The sequence below is a fragment of the Sorex fumeus genome, unplaced genomic scaffold, assembly GCF_029834395.1.
Source record: "Sorex fumeus unplaced genomic scaffold, SorFum_2.1 ptg000046l, whole genome shotgun sequence".
Classification (NCBI taxonomy): Eukaryota; Metazoa; Chordata; class Mammalia; order Eulipotyphla; family Soricidae; genus Sorex; species Sorex fumeus.
In genome coordinates, this window is record NW_026606103.1 from 10275055 (window position 1) to 10291037 (window position 15983).

At 37.3% G+C, this 15983-nt stretch overlaps 1 protein-coding gene across 1 annotated transcript in view; it reads right to left on the minus strand.

The window, feature by feature from the left end:
* Positions 1 to 12854: 12854 nt before the first annotated feature.
* Positions 12855 to 15983, minus strand: part of NTRK2 (neurotrophic receptor tyrosine kinase 2) — a 399384-nt gene continuing 396255 nt past the window's right edge. The window contains exons 16-17 of the mRNA XM_056122541.1: positions 14865 to 15023; positions 12855 to 14038 (exon numbers count right to left, since the gene is read on the minus strand). Coding sequence (XP_055978516.1) covers positions 13853 to 14038; positions 14865 to 15023 — 345 coding nt within the window. The 3' untranslated portion in view covers positions 12855 to 13852. The remainder of the gene's footprint in view (positions 14039 to 14864; positions 15024 to 15983) is intronic.

The following is a 15983-nucleotide window of genomic DNA, read 5'->3' on the forward strand; positions in this document are numbered from 1 at the left end:
AGAGAGAGAGAGAGAGAGAGAGAGAGAAAAGTGCCTGCCATCAAGTAGAGGTGGGGAGAGAAACTGGGGATATTGGTGGTGGGAAATATACAGTGGTGAAAGGACAGGTGTCGAAACATTATATTGACTGAAACCCAATCATGAACAACTTTGTAACTGTGTATCTCACTGACTCAATTAAAAGATATTTTTTAAAAAATAAATAAAAACAGGATATATTTTTTTAAAAAATAATCTATCACAAAGGATACAAGTCCACAAAATGGAGAAAAGAGCAGAGTCAGCTACCACTGCCAGTGCTGAGAAAATTGGGCAGCTAGCAGGAAGAAGATGAAACAAACAAGAAGACAAAGATTAAAATGGAGGAGGAGATAAAGAAGAAAATTGATCATTAAACAATCAACTGAAAATTAATTAAATTTGTATATTAGACCTAATATCCTAAAATGTATGGGAGAAAGCACAGGGGATACCTCATTATCAGAAATATAATTGGATACTTAACTCCACTGAGAGAAACAAAGATAAGAATAAATAAATAGAATCTAATGAAATACTTTTTCAAAAGAAGAAAATTTCATACAGAGAAAGACATTCCACAAAATAAAAAAGGCAATTGTACACGGAGAAGATATTTTGCATATCATGCTCAAATAATTAATAGCACACACGATTTCAAAACAAAAGAACCCAATTTTAAAAAATAGGAAAAAAGCCTAAATCGACAGTTCTCTGTAGAAGATATATAGATGACTTATCGACACATGAAGAAGTGCTCAGCATTATAATTAGGCAATGCAAATCTAGCCACATTGTTTCATGGGCCCAAAATAGTGATAGTGGCCTATATAAAAAAGATCAGAAATAAATGTTCATGAGGATGGTAGAGAAAAAAGAATCTTGTTACACTATTGTGGAATACAAATTGGTACACTATCTATGGAAAGTAGTATAGAGAATTCTTTAAAAATAAATATGTAAATGTCATATTACTCAGTGATAGACTCCTAGCATTTATCCAAAGTATATGAAAATAGGGGTTGAAGAGAGTGCAGTGCGAAGATGCTTCCCTTGCATGTGACTAGCTCAGGTTTTATCCCCAGGACCCCATATAGTATCCTGAGCACTGCAGGAGTGATCACTGACCTCAGAGCTAGCTGATCTGCGTGATCAATGACCAAAGCATTACTGGTTGTGGCCCAAAAGCAAACAAGCAAGCAAAAGTATATTAAATTACTAATTAGAAGGATATTTCTCCTATGTTCGAAGTAGAATTATTCACAATGACAGACACATCAAATCAACCTAAGTTCTCATTGACTGATGACAGAGAAACTCTCATATACTTAATGAAATTCTATACTTTCATTTAAAAATATGGAATTGTGACATTTGAGACAAAATTATGGAATTTGAATTGATTGTACTAATGGAAATAAAGTTAATGACAATTGGTGAGTAGCATCATTCTTATGTGAATTACAAATAACTGTCATAAACAGGCTTGAGAGATAGCACGGTGGGTAGGCGTTTGCCTTGCACACGGGCAACCGGGGTTCGATTCTTCCGTCCTTCTAGGAGAGCCCAGCAAGCGAGAGTATCCTGCCCACATGACAGAGCCTGGCAAACTCTCCAGGTGGCGTATTCAACATGCCAAAAACAGTAACAAGTCTCACAATGGAGACGTTACCGGTGACCACTCAAGCAAATCAATGAAAAAGGGAGGACAGTGCAACAGTACTACAGTAGTAAACAGGCTGGCAAGAAATAAACTCACTCTTAAACTCAGTGAAAACTATAATAGTTCTAGGAGAGAAAGAAGGTCTTTTTGATGGGTGGATAGCACTGAAGCGTTAGGCTGGGTACAATAAAGCTGGTGCAAGTACAGAGGTATTAAGCTACATTCCTAAAATTTAATACTTTCGAGAACCAATGATTGCAATAAAAGGATAAAATAAAAATAAATAACATAGTCAATAAATATTGTGTTCCATGCAAAAATAACGTAGTCTTGCTTAGCACCATGCTCTAGAAGAAAGCTCATTGGGGGCACGTCTTTCCAGTTCACTCACCCTTCACCACAAGGACAACACCTAGCAATCTAGTGGGAATGAATTTAGACCTTTAAAGATACTGACCTTGGAGATAAATAGGTTTTAAGTTGCCCCTCATACTCCCCTACAGTCATTAGAGGCTACAATTTGATAGAAATATGGCGGAATTTCAAATTTTGTTGTATCCTGCCAGCTCAGTTTTTATCATTGCCCAAATAAAACAGCCTTGTGGTTGATTTCTATGTTGTAGCCAGCTGGCATCAGGATAAGTCTTATCAGAATATACAGTTTGAGAATCACAGCTGTTCTGGAATATAAGAGACCTGAAATACCAGTCTTTTAGATGATCAGGGCTGACTGACTTATTACCTTACACACTGGGTCGTAGAGCTTTGCAAGAACTATTTTCTGAGAGAACATGTACCCCATTGTATATCCTCTTGGATGGGAATGATCTACATTCCAAATGTATTGCTGCTTTTAGTATTCTTAAAAGTTTTAGACTCTCCTCTATTGAATCCAATCTAATCTAAGTTCAACATCACTTGTTTTTATTTATGCGGTTGAATTTTTTGACCAAATTTTATCATATCCACAACCACGACCATCCTGTTGTTCATTGATTGCCTCAAGCAGACCCCAGTAACGTCTCCTTTGTCCTAGCCCTGAGATTTTTAAAAAGTGCTATATTCAAGGGTCTTTCAGGCTTAGGAGAATGAGACCCATCATTGTTACTGGTATTTGGCATATTTGGTACACCACGGGGAGTTTGCCAGACTCTGCCGTGTGGGCAGGTTATATTCGGTAGCTGCTGGTTTGTCCAAAGTATGAATGAGATAATAAGATGTTGTGCGGCTGCATTTGCAGCTGCGTGCTTCTGGGAGCTGGGTTTTATAGTCTCTGGATCTTGGCCGTTGATGGGATTACACGGCGCCAGGGGGCCAGTTGGTGGGTGTGACCCCTGCCTACTGGAAGGTGGAGGATCTGGGTGGAGGATGCACAGCCCTGATCCGAGGATATCATGGAATAATATTTTTCCACTTTAATTTTATTTTAGAAATAATAAAATTATTATTGGGACATGAAGTCTATAAATCCCTACCACAGTAAAGAGACATATATTCCGTAATTGCTAAGATTGTACTGTTTCCCTGAAAGATGTCGACTTAGGTCAAATATATCCCTATTTCAAGGACATAAATTTCCCACACTTGAGTTTATAGTTACAAATTTATTTCTACCAGTACAAGAGAAAAGTCCATAAGAATGTTGTTACACTGTCCATAGCAAGCAGTAAAGTATATACAGAGCAATATGTGCACTTAAGTATTTCTGGATGTATACTAAAAGTGATTAGGTATCATGACACTTCTAATTGCATAGAGATGCCATATATGTGGCACTCATGTGCCCACATGAGAAGAGACTTTGCTATCTAAAATTTTCTTTAAAATATTGATATCAAAGTCTGCTACTCAATGTTAGAGACATCAGAGACTTTGTGTTTGTGTGAAATAACTCATTCTGAAGATTGTGCATTTATCAGAATAGTAATAAAGCACCATTTTTGTTATGTGAATCTGGAAACTCTAACTTCTGATGCCTTAGTACAGTTTCCAGTAATGGGATTTGACCTCACTGGATCTGTTCCCTCCCTGCTATTTATCTAAACAGAGGTCAAACTGACCCTCTCAGTAAGACATCATTATATCCGTGTCTGAGTATGACTTTCATGCTGAATGAGTGGGGAGGGAAGCTCTTGCCCTACATAGCAGATATGTGACCTTAATATAGTCTTTCATATAGCTTTAATCATGGAAGCCTACCAAAGAAATTAGCATTAGAGTAATAGCTAATTTTGCTATAATAGCTTATAGCTTATCATAAGAAATATATCTAATATCTCCCCAAGCTTTAGAACTCCACTATAAAGAAACTCCCTCTGTCTGCAGGCTCTTCCTCCACAAAATTAATGTCTGGGCAGATGAAATTAAAAACACTGAGTAGCACTGATGGATCGTGATGGTAATTTTCACTTGATTTTGGGCTTTGGCTTAATGACCACTTTCTTACTTTGCCCTTAAAGCCCACAAATCCCAGGTTTAAATTCCAAGAAACTCTGAAATCCCTTCAAATATTTCCACCGATGACTTCATTGCTAAATGTTGAACTATTAAACAACTCTTTGCCAATCCTTAATAATCATAATGCACAAATTTAAATACCAAGTCACGTGCTCAATCCAATACCTCAATGAAAGGCTTCACCTATATTTTTGTCAGCTGGCAGTTGTGTGAGCCCTGAATTTTTCCATCGCTTTGAGAACTAAACAATTACCTCCTTGGAAATTCACATTGATTAAAGAGTTGGCTATTTCTTAATTCTGATGTCTGAATTTCCCCATCGATAAGCTAGATATAGTGATAGTACCTATCATCTAGAGTTGAAATAAGATTTGGGTGAGTTAACATATTGTAGCCAACTGAATTATTTCCTCGAAATAAGACAACCCACAGAGAGTTATCCCTGGATCTTGTGACTGTGGTCTAAAAAGGTGAGGAAGATAAGAATCTTAAACGGAAAAATTTATTCTGATTACATATGGGCACCACATTTAATCACACAGATCCTTGTAAGACAGACACATAGATAGACAAGGCCATACAAAGAAGCAGCAGCAGGATCAGCAATGTAACCACAGATTCAGAGTGATGCAGCCTCAATTAAAGTAAATCTGTAGTCACTAGAACTCAAACCATATAAGGATCAGACTCTAGAGTATTGAGGGAGAATTATCCTATTGACACCTTAATTCCAGACTCCGAGGCTCCAGAACTGTGAGACAATGTATTTATATATTTCTGTTTGGGTCCTACCTGGAGATGCTCAAGGGTTATTCCATTCATTAAAAGTGCCTGATTTAATTTATTATAAAATACTCGAAAAACTTCAAAAGCATAGTTTTTAATCTACGAAATCTAGGGGTTATCAAGAATTAATAAGAAAGTAGGAAGTGAGGCCAAGCTGATGGAGAAGAGTGTCTTATAAAATGCACTGAACTGTATATTCAACAGAGTAGAAACGTCAAAAGGATTCTGGGAGTGGCCTGATGACAATGAAAGTGTATGATGACCTTGAGACCTCACACAAGCAAAGAGAAAGGAGACAGTGAGTTTCTGAGATGTCAGTTCATGGCTTAGAGAGGGTCGAGGGAGCTCAAAGGAGAAAATGCAGCTTCAGAGACAGTAAAAGCTGGTCACATTGTGAGGATTGGGGGAGGCAGCTAAAGTGAGTGCTGTGAACTCTGGGTTTCCTCTACACCTTCATACCCACAGCCTCACCAATCTTCCACCTGCATAAGGCCTAGACTGGAAACTGGTTCAGTACCCAGCAAACTCCAAGAAAAGTAAAGAAGCTGGCATAGAAGCCTATACTAGCTTCCATGGCACAGGTACACAATATATCGGCCAGTAATTCAGGCAGAACCTTCTAGCACTAGGTGGTACCAGATATACATAAAAGAGCATATCTCCCACCCACCTCCCCAAGTCAAAGCTTGGGACAGGTATATTTGCTGACATTCTCAGTCCAAACCCAAGAACAGAAGGAAAAGAGCACTGGGAATTACAAAATCAGACCCTGGAGCCCTCAGGGCACAGTTGATAAAAAAAATACCATATACAAGCCCCCACACTTAGTCATCTGGAGGTTTCTCACAGCATCCACCAGTTCCTAAACCTCTCACAAGATAGCTTTAAAATAACCTTGATAAGAATGTTTAATGATTTAAAATAAATAGTCTCAATAAAGAAAGAGAAAACATAAAAGAGGAAATGAGAAACTTCCATCAGAAGGGATAGCTCTTGTAGGTAAATTAAACTCATTTGAAAGCTTCAGAAAGCAGAGTAACACGCAGAGAAATGAATCAGTGAGCTTGATAAAATAAATGATAGGAGTCATCAATAAAAGATTAGAAAAAAGTATCATAAGAAATGAAAAACATACAGAGAATTATGGTATAACTTTAAGGAGAACATGTAACATCAACAAAGAACTACTGGTTAAAGACATTATAACTATGAATTTTCCAGAGCTGAGAAATACATATGCCCAGATTGAAGAAGTTCAATGAGTTCCAGCTAATATAAACTCAAATAAAAAAACTCCAAGACACATTGTAAACAAAATAACAAAAGATAAAGACAGAGATTTGTGAAAGAATCAAGATTTTTTAAAGAAATTACATACAAAGGATCACCCATGAGATTCACATCAGACTTATCAAATACAACTCTTTAGTACAGAAGAGAATGGTAGATAAACAAACTGAATAGATGAATATCTCATCAGGAATACTCTATGTAGCTAGGTTATCATTTAAACTGAAAGGAATTGTACAAAATTTCCTGGTCAAGCAACAGCTTAAGAGGAATGATAGAATAATTATCATGATGGTTTAGGTTAGCAAAGTTAAAATAGTACTAAAGTTTTAGTAAATGAATTTTGTTAAAGGTCAAGATGATTTTCACAAACACTCATAACTGCTACAAAAAAAAGAGGACAAATTCCTTCATCTCAATAATCATTAGTTATCAATAGGCTGACTCACCAATCAAGAGACAGAGAATTACAAGATGAATTAGAAAAATGGATCCAGAAAAGGAAAGATAGTATAAGCGACAAAGCACTTGTATTGATGCAGCCAATCTCATTTTGATCCCCAGATCCATTTATCTCCTCAGAACTACCAGAAATGATCCCTGATCAGAGTCAATAGTATTCCCTGAGTGAGCATCACCAGAGATGGCCCCCAAACTAAAAAGCAAACACAAAAATAAAACTAAACTTTGGAGCTATCTTGTACTATATACAAAGATTAATCCAGAATGTATTAGAATCCTTGATATTAGAACCAAATACAAAATATATAGAGGAAAACATACTCAGGGCTCTCCATGATATTGCTAGAGAGGACAATAAAAAAGAAGCAAAAAATAAACAAATGGGTCTATATCAAGTTAAAAGGCTGCTGCACTGCAAAAAAAAAAAAGCCTGCAGGTTGGAAAGGGTATTTATTTACTCATCAAATCTGACAAATGGTTAATATCCAACAAACAAAAGCACTAGCAAAACTCAGCAACAAAAATAACCACATCAAAAATGGGGAGAAGATCTGAACAGACACTTCCTCAAAGAAGATATACAGATGGCCAATAGGTATGTGAAAAAAATTGTTCTGCATCTCACTATCATCAGGGAGACGCAAAATTCAAAACAACTACGGGATGTTAATTTACACTGGTGATACTGGCACTCATAAAAGCACAAAGCAATGTTTCTGAGGATGTGGAGAAAAAGAAACCATCATTCCACAATTGGTGGGTATTTTTGTATGGTTCCACCTCTATATTTAATAGTATACAGACTTCTGAAAAATTAATAATTTTGCTTAAATCAAGAAATTTATATCTACACTACTAAGAAGTGCATTCATGATGCAAAATTTTGAAGGATATGCTTGAGGTCTCCACTGAGAAGCTGTCCCACGCAAGGGTTTCTTAAAGGCAAGTGCAGAAGGACAGGTGGGAAGTCTGACTATGACACACAGAAAGATAAAACTGCAGGGGTCTTGCCATGGTGGGGAGAAAGAAACAGTCTCCATATCCTTTTAAGTGCCTCTTCAAGTTTACAGGGTTAGAAATGAGAGTTACCAGATGCCAAGATATGTGATACAGTTATTTCTGTTTCTGGGTCATCCCAATTTTCCCTGCTACCCTAACTCTAGGATGACACCTGCATTTCTACCGATAGATATTTTAGGTCTTATCTTTTAAAAATCACCGTGATTTTTTCTTCTCATTTTCTTCTAACACTACAATGACAAGGCACAAGAGCTGCTTAAATATAAAGTATTGGAAAGGAAAAATACAATTCAGTTCTTGAAACACTATTTTCACTTTTCAGGTACTACCATGTTTAGTGGCTGGCATATTGGTTAGTGTAGATAAAGTATGTAGAACATTGCAGGATGTTTTAGTGGACATCCATGTTCCAATTCTCCAATATATAAGTTAAATGTATCAGGGTACAGGGTATTTGCCAGAACCATGTACTGAAATCCATCTATGCTCATAACTTTCATCTAATGAAGGAATCTGCTGTGACTGGATAGAAAATAAAGACAGATACAGACTGGAGAGCACACCATTTCTTGCAAACAATAGACAGTTTAAAAATAATCACTCCAAGTCACTTTTAGTCTCTTTTGGGAAGATGTTATTTATTTTAAGACGTCATTTTTATTAAATACACTGTAGTACAAGAGACTCTCCATGTCAGGTTGAGAGAAGCTGGTCACATGATTTACAAATAAAATTGTTTTGTTGTTGTTGTTGTTGTTTGTTTTTTAGCACTGATATTCTGGTGTCACTTTGAAATCAGCCAAGATGCAGAGGGTCTTAGTAAAGCAATGAACCTCAAAACATTGCAAAAACAAGAACCAGTAAATTTTAGCACACAGACATCACGTCAAAAGGAAAAGAAAGCAAATAAAAGAATAGAGATTTCCAAATACCAGGTCACAATTTAAGGGGCAATATATATCTTCAGAGAGATATTGAAATGTGTTATATGGCCTGGATATATACAAACCTCTCTATGAACAAAAGAAATGCAGCGTATCCACATCTCTAGGCAGATTTGTATGTGATAAAGTATTATCAATGAATACAGGGAGCAATATTTCACCATTTGTTATTTGTTAAGGAGTTACATATTTAAGATCCACATTTAATTCAAATACCATGTATTTAAAACATTTCCAGCTGTTTTATACATTTTTAAAGAATTAGTAAGATATACAAGCTGCAAGCTATAGGTTTTCTTTTTATTCCATTTATGTTTACCATTTTTTCCAATTCAAATACATGACTATCAGCAGCTTATGCTATATTTGCTCCAGTATGTTTAATACTTGATCAGTCTTTACTCAGGATCATTTTTGTAATCACAAACTAAACAAATAAAACAAGTATGGACCTGGCCTAGAATGCATAGACTGAAAAAAACAAATAAACAAAAAAAGACATCCCCACATTTTCCTAGTTCATCTCCTGAGACATATGTTAAGATGACAAAATAGTTGCTTGGTTGCTATTGTGAAATTCACAGTGTTTTGCCTACAACACACACATATATGTACATATATATGTTTTTTTTGCTTTGCTTTGTGTTTGTGATGAATGTAGAAAAAATATATATAAATAAATAAATGAATAAATAAAAGTTAAAAGAAAGGGGGAAATCTAATAAACTAAGTGTATTCAAGGATGTTAATTTCAGCAGTAGTGAATCATTCCAGTCCTGACAACCAGAAAACAGTCCACAATGTGCTTTCATATTTCTCTGTAAAGCACTACCATCTCTAATTCTTTAAAATAGTATTTGACATTATAATCCAAGCATTTCATCACTCTAAAATTAAGCACTGTAAAGAGCTAGCTTTAATTGTCTGTTCAACCATTGGACATTTGCTTCATTGGCCCAAATGAAATCTTTAGTAGCATGTTTTAGGGCAAACTAAAACTCAATATTAAAAAAAAAAATTCAGATGAAAGGATAAACTGAAGAGAAGGGGAACTGAGGATGTGTACATTTAATAATCAATAATTTAATGTTCTAAGCTTGGTAAAAAAGTTCTAACATGGAAAAAAAAAGTTAAAAAGAAAGTCCACTCATGACCAGAGGCTGCTGATTTTGACTCTCCAAAGAACAGCATTTTACACTTAGATATGAGAACTCCCCACTTTACCATGAGGTGGGGACTTGGACTTCTCATCATTGACATTCAAGACCCTGGTCACTCAACATCCCAGATCTCTTTTGGAATGCATGTCTCTTCTAGAGACAAGGGGTCACATGGGAAAAGATGAACATAACACAAATGTGCAAAATGTTTTAAGAAAACAGAGTTCCCTTTCCTGGATCTTTACATAAGGAGATCTAGTTCTGTCTGTATTCTCCTTTGTTAGGAGCCAGAGAAAGGACTCGGTATATGGGGATGGCTTTGATTCAGAGGTTTTGGGAAGTGCATTATTTTAAATATGTCTTCCGGCCAGGCAGCACTGCACAGAATTGAAAAGTGTGACATAGTCTAACCATGTGGAGAACCAAAACACTAACAGCAATATGGCATTAAAAGTTTTGGCTATTTAGCAGATTTTAAGCAACTTATTCATAGTTCACCCTACTTATAATTATTTATATTACTGTGTGCCTGTAAATTTATACATAAGCACATAAACACACTAGGGATGTGTGTTAGTATATGTGTAAATCAAGTTCTATAACACCCAAATAAATAGATGAAAATACAAGTAGTGCTGATGTGAACATATATGCATACTATGAATTCTAATATAATCCTTTATAGCATAGTTCAAAATATTTTCTATATAATGCCTGATTATGACATTTATTCAATGTATGAGGGCTTAGCTGAAGCTATGAGTATGGTTATATGTCCCATTTCCTCAGCAGCTTGTCATCTCATGATATATTCCATGATATATTCCAACAGAATATATTACATTTTGTTCTAACTGTATATGCTGTTCATTGAATTTTTTAGCTTGCTTTCTTCTCTGAACTCCTTATGTATACATATATATAGATATATGTCAGAGTCTCCAGCAGACAGAATCATAAACTTCAGAATCAGAATTCTTCCAATTAAGTCCCAGTGGTGCCAGAAGCTAGTCTAGAGATTTCTAGCATATGATTTAACTTCTTTGAGTCTCAACTTCCTCTCCTATAATAAAATAATGCAAATAATTTGCTAATCTGTGTGAAAAGTGTTTGGAAAATTATCAATTGATAAATGTCATGATGTCAGATTGCGTTTGAACTAGGGATTTAGGTGGCTTAATATATTTCACAGCACGCTACAAATCACTATATTTTAGGGTGAGGATACTCTAAAAATGTGAAGAGCATTAGAAGAGAGGATGGTAGAGGAACAGTGATGAATATTTAACAATATATAGTGGGTCATTCCTCTAATTTGAAAACAAACTGTTTTTCTTTCAATGCAAGACGTCTCTCAGACCAGCACATACTCTTGAGACAGCAGGGGGAGGGATACTTAGCATCGTAAATAACTATAAAACTTTGTACTTGCATAGAACCTTTCAAATCAAGAAATAAAAATCCCCTAGATGGGGCTTGTCAGAAAATAAAGAGAAAAAAAATTTTTGCTTTTTGCTTTTTCTTTCTTCCAGAGGAAAACACAAATCTGAACCGTGTTTCCATCTTCTCATTTACCTTAAACAAATTCATGTTTTTAAAACTAATCAACCCTCCTTGAATTTGATCCCTAAGCTTATTATTCCCTTTATTCTCTGTTAAAATAAAACAAATAACTTGCAGCCTCTTCTCCCAGAGCAGCTGGCTGGTCATGCAAATGATAGACTTATGTATGTTTTCAGATCAGTGCAGATGGAATCAGGAAAAGTTTGTACAAATCTGCCCCTTTACTGCTTCAGATGCCACAGTGTTTTAACAGTACCACGGGCCCTTAAAAGGATATATACGTACAAGTATGTATCCTGGAGATATGGCTTTCATTATATTATGTGTTTTCTGAATGGGTTGTTTATTCTGCAGAGAGAACAAATCAACTCCCGTGTCTCCCGAGACCAGACAGAACTTGAGGGGGCTGTACAGTTCACCTTGTCCAACCCCTTCAGGAGCTCACATGTTACAGGGTTTCCTTTTGCTTTCTGTTCACTGACCGCCCCCCCCCCCACCTTTTTGAGAACAGCCTTTCACAACCTATAATGGAAAAGAAAGGTGTTCCAGCAATTAAAGGTGCAAGCAAAAACTAAGCAGAGCAATTACATTTTTAGAAACATATGAAATAAATGCCTAGGATGAATAAAAATCACTCCTATTTCAATCCAGTCATGTTTTAAAGATGTTATGTTAAGCAAAATTGCCCTCACAGAGGGTAGCAAGTTTAGTTGAGGACCAGAAATATTTTTTCTTCCTTGATATAATGAAACAAATATCTCTAAATTTCTGCTTAAATTTACAATTTCTCTTTTACTCCCCCTACGCCCCCCGACAATGGTCAAAACACGTCTCCATAGCTTGGGTCAGGGCATTGTCTCTCATTGGCATACTGTGACTGATTTAAAAAAAACACACACAACTTATTTTAATGAACTGAAGAAAATAAAGCAGCATACTGACAATGGAGTATGTTGGATTGAAACCACTCTCCCAGTCAGATCCCAGAGCAACGGCTTGGCCTGCCTACACTGAACATCAAAGCATGTGATGTCCAAGGGGGAGAGTTCTTTTCCCTCAGGCAGAGACTCTGCCCTTCCCACAGTTCTACAATAAGTTTGATGTATCGGAGGACATCCCGGCTTCAGGGTTCATACTCATAAAACCCATCACCACCATTAAACCCAGAGACATTTATACTTAGCTAATAAACTCCATTAGTTTCCCCTAATTCTATAAGTTATGCCTTTTATGGATCTGCTCTAGCTATCAGGGGCACAACATCTGGAGTGGTAGTTTCTGCACACAAGGTATTAATCGACAAAGACCATGCACAATTTTGCTTTCACAGTAAAAAGGACAGGTGAAGCAGAGGGTAGGGGTCAGAAGGAACTTCTATCTGAAAAGTTCACCGTAAGAGAAACTTGCCTTCAAACGTATAGCTAGTTCAATCTTTTCAAAGTCCTTGACTTTACCACCTGACCCTACATGAACAACTGAACTTGACAAAAGCTCAGTGGGTAACACTTGAAAAGCAAACCAGTGCCATCACCGTGACCTACAAGGACAAGACCAATGAGTCTGTGATGCGCCATCTTGTGTGTCACGGAAGCCATCTCTCTCTTTGCTGTTCTCTAGTGCTTCTGCTCATGGGAAGAGAAGAGTCCATGGCACAAAGTGCAACAGTCTTTGCTCCTCAGAAAAGTTCTCAGGGGAAGTTCCAGGATACATTCTTCTCAGCTGACAGTTGCTGGGCTTTTCCCAAGTAGGGGCAAATAGCAGCTGATCCCAGTGATAGCTGTGATCCCATGTAGAGTGTGGGTTACAATAAATCTTCTTTCTCTCTGACTTTAATCTCCCATAAAGGTTTCCCAGATTGAACACAAAGTTTTCCTTTTTCACACACAGACTGAAGCCATCCAAAAAAAACAGTAATAATAACAACAGTAATAATAATAATAATAAATAAATAGAAGTGAATCCAAAGAAACTCTCTATGTCTGTACAGCAGAAGTGACAAAGTTTAAGTCAAATATTTGTTTCCCTTTTATTCATCCACATCAAAGGCAGGAATTCAACAAGGCATTGTTAGTTGTGGTGGGCAAACTGGAGAGTCTGCTGATATAACAAATTAGGTTTGTTAAGGCCTTTGTCTATGCAGAGTTTAGAGTAATGCAGAAGCCAGATTGGTTTTAAAAGAAAGGATAAAATCTGTGAAGCTGGGAAGACTTAAAAACAAAGTAAAAAGAACAGATAAAAGACAAAAATAGGGAGCAAACCAAGGGAGATGGAAAAGGAGAGAGAGAGAATGCCAAAAAGAAGTCCATACTGTGTCTACAATGAGAAGTCCACATTGCTTCCCTCTGAAAGCTTTACTCTGCATCTCTGTGGTTAATACTGTCAGAGTGAAGAACAACATGTTGGTGGCATCCAGTGGCAGTTACAAGATGTTCATCCTCTTGGCCATCTGAGTAGGTGCTTTGGGAAGGGTAGGTCTGGGAGACAGGGCTCTAGCCTAGAATATCCAGGTAGACTGGAGATGCCTTGGCCAAGTTCTGCAGGAGGGTGTGGATGCCCTTGATGTTCTTCCTCATGTGGGGTTCCCGCTGCCAGCACCCCAGCATCAACTCATAGACTTCCTGGGGGCATGTTCGAGGTCGTTGCAAGACTCGGCCCTGAGTAATGCATTCTATCACCTGGACAAAATGGAGATCAAGATAGATTCAGAAAAGAGCAAAGTGAATGCAGAGAAAAGAAAGGCAAACATAGTACTATTCATAACAAAGCCTCTCAATGTTTACTTTTGTTGGAAGAGAGAAACCAATGAAAGATATATAATAGTTTTTTTTCAATGGATATATAGCCATCTTTCAAGCCAGGCTGAGTTCATAAAGTCGGTGAAAAATAATTTATTTCTATGAACAACTCTCAAATATCATCCTAGAATGTCAAAGTGTTTTAGTTTCAATGGCCTGAGGTGGAACTTGAGTCACTTACTGTGAGGATATTTAGTGACAAGGAAATCCCAGGCTATATAAATAACCAGCATTTTGGATAACAAAATTGGCTAAAAGATATATATGGACCGGCAAAAGCATTAGACTAGAAAAACAAAATGCTTGAATTTTTGACAAGATGTGACTGAAATATGTTTAAAAAAAACGGGAGGAAGAAACTGAAAGCTTATTGGAATAAAAGCATTCTAGATGGGTTTTAAGTGCACTGGGATGTCACATATGCTACTCATTTACTAGATGAGCAGCACAAAGGGAATCTTCAGTCCCATTACCAGATTTGTTGGCGAACACTAGTCCTTTCTTTTTCTAGTGCATTTTAATTTGGAGAGTGAATACTTTTTAGTAGCAACCTTTAGGTGAAAAAGCAGCCATGCCATGTGAGAGGTGCAGTGCCCAACAAAACCATATAAAATAGTAATATTATGTCCTTATTTTCAGCCCCGGGACACTTCATCCTTGGTGTCAGTCTTGAGAGGGGGAAAGAATGGTATGGACTGCTGCACACCTCATTGTTTGATAGCTGGTACCAGGGTTGCTTGCCGTATGTAAAGATCTCCCACAACACGACTCCCAGACTCCAGACATCACTTTCTGTGGTGAACTTCCTGTACATGATGCTCTCTGGAGGCATCCAGCGAATGGGCAGCATTGTGTGGCCACCAACCTGGCAGAAAAAAAAAACAAAGAGTTACCCATCACTGCAAAGTCCTGTCTCACCAGGATGGGAAAAGGCATGAAGTGAGAGCAGAGAACAATTTTTTTTTTTGCTTTTTGGGCCACACCCGGCAATGCACAGGGGTTACTCCTGGCTCTGCACTCAGGAATTACTCCTGACGGTGCTCAGGGGACCGTATGGGATTCTGGGGATCGAACCCAGGTTGGCCGTGTGCAAGGCAAACGCCCTACCCGCTGTGCTATCGCTCCAGCCCCACAGAGGACAATTTTTAATTTTGTTCATAAGGAAGGGAAACATCATTTCTTTTTCATATCCAGCAACCAAGGGAAAAAGATAGAAATCACAGTTCTACCTCTGCTGTCAGTGTTCCTCCTCTCGAAACAATACAACAGAAACGATGACTCGGCAGATAGTCATTTTGGATATAATACACACATGTACTTTCTGTTATGAAGGTAACTCAAAACACTAAAAAGATAACATGGGACACAATAATAAGAAGGATCCACAGTCCAAATGACCCCCCCACCCCCGAAGAGGACTCCAAGAAAAACGCTCTGATTCTTTTGAAAAGTCAGATCCTTTTTCTGCTTTAGGATGTTCTATTAGTCTGACAACTGTGCAGCTTGTGAGCTTCCTTGCCTCAACATGGCAATGTGAAGAGAAAAAATTATTCATATTTTAGATGAGTCAAGTGAAGTTCAGGTTACTATAAATGCAAAAAGACAAGCCTCATCAGCATTTTGGATAACAGAATTAGCTAAAAGAATATATGGACCTGGAGAAAGTAAGCAAAAGCATTAATCTAGGAAAACAACTTGAATTTTTGACTAGAGGTGAGTTAAAAATGGAAAATACCAAAAAGATAAGTTACAATTTCGATTGTCAAGAATTTAGAATATCTAGGTGATGGGTAGAAAGGGGTAGGGAGATAGGGATGAGGCAGAC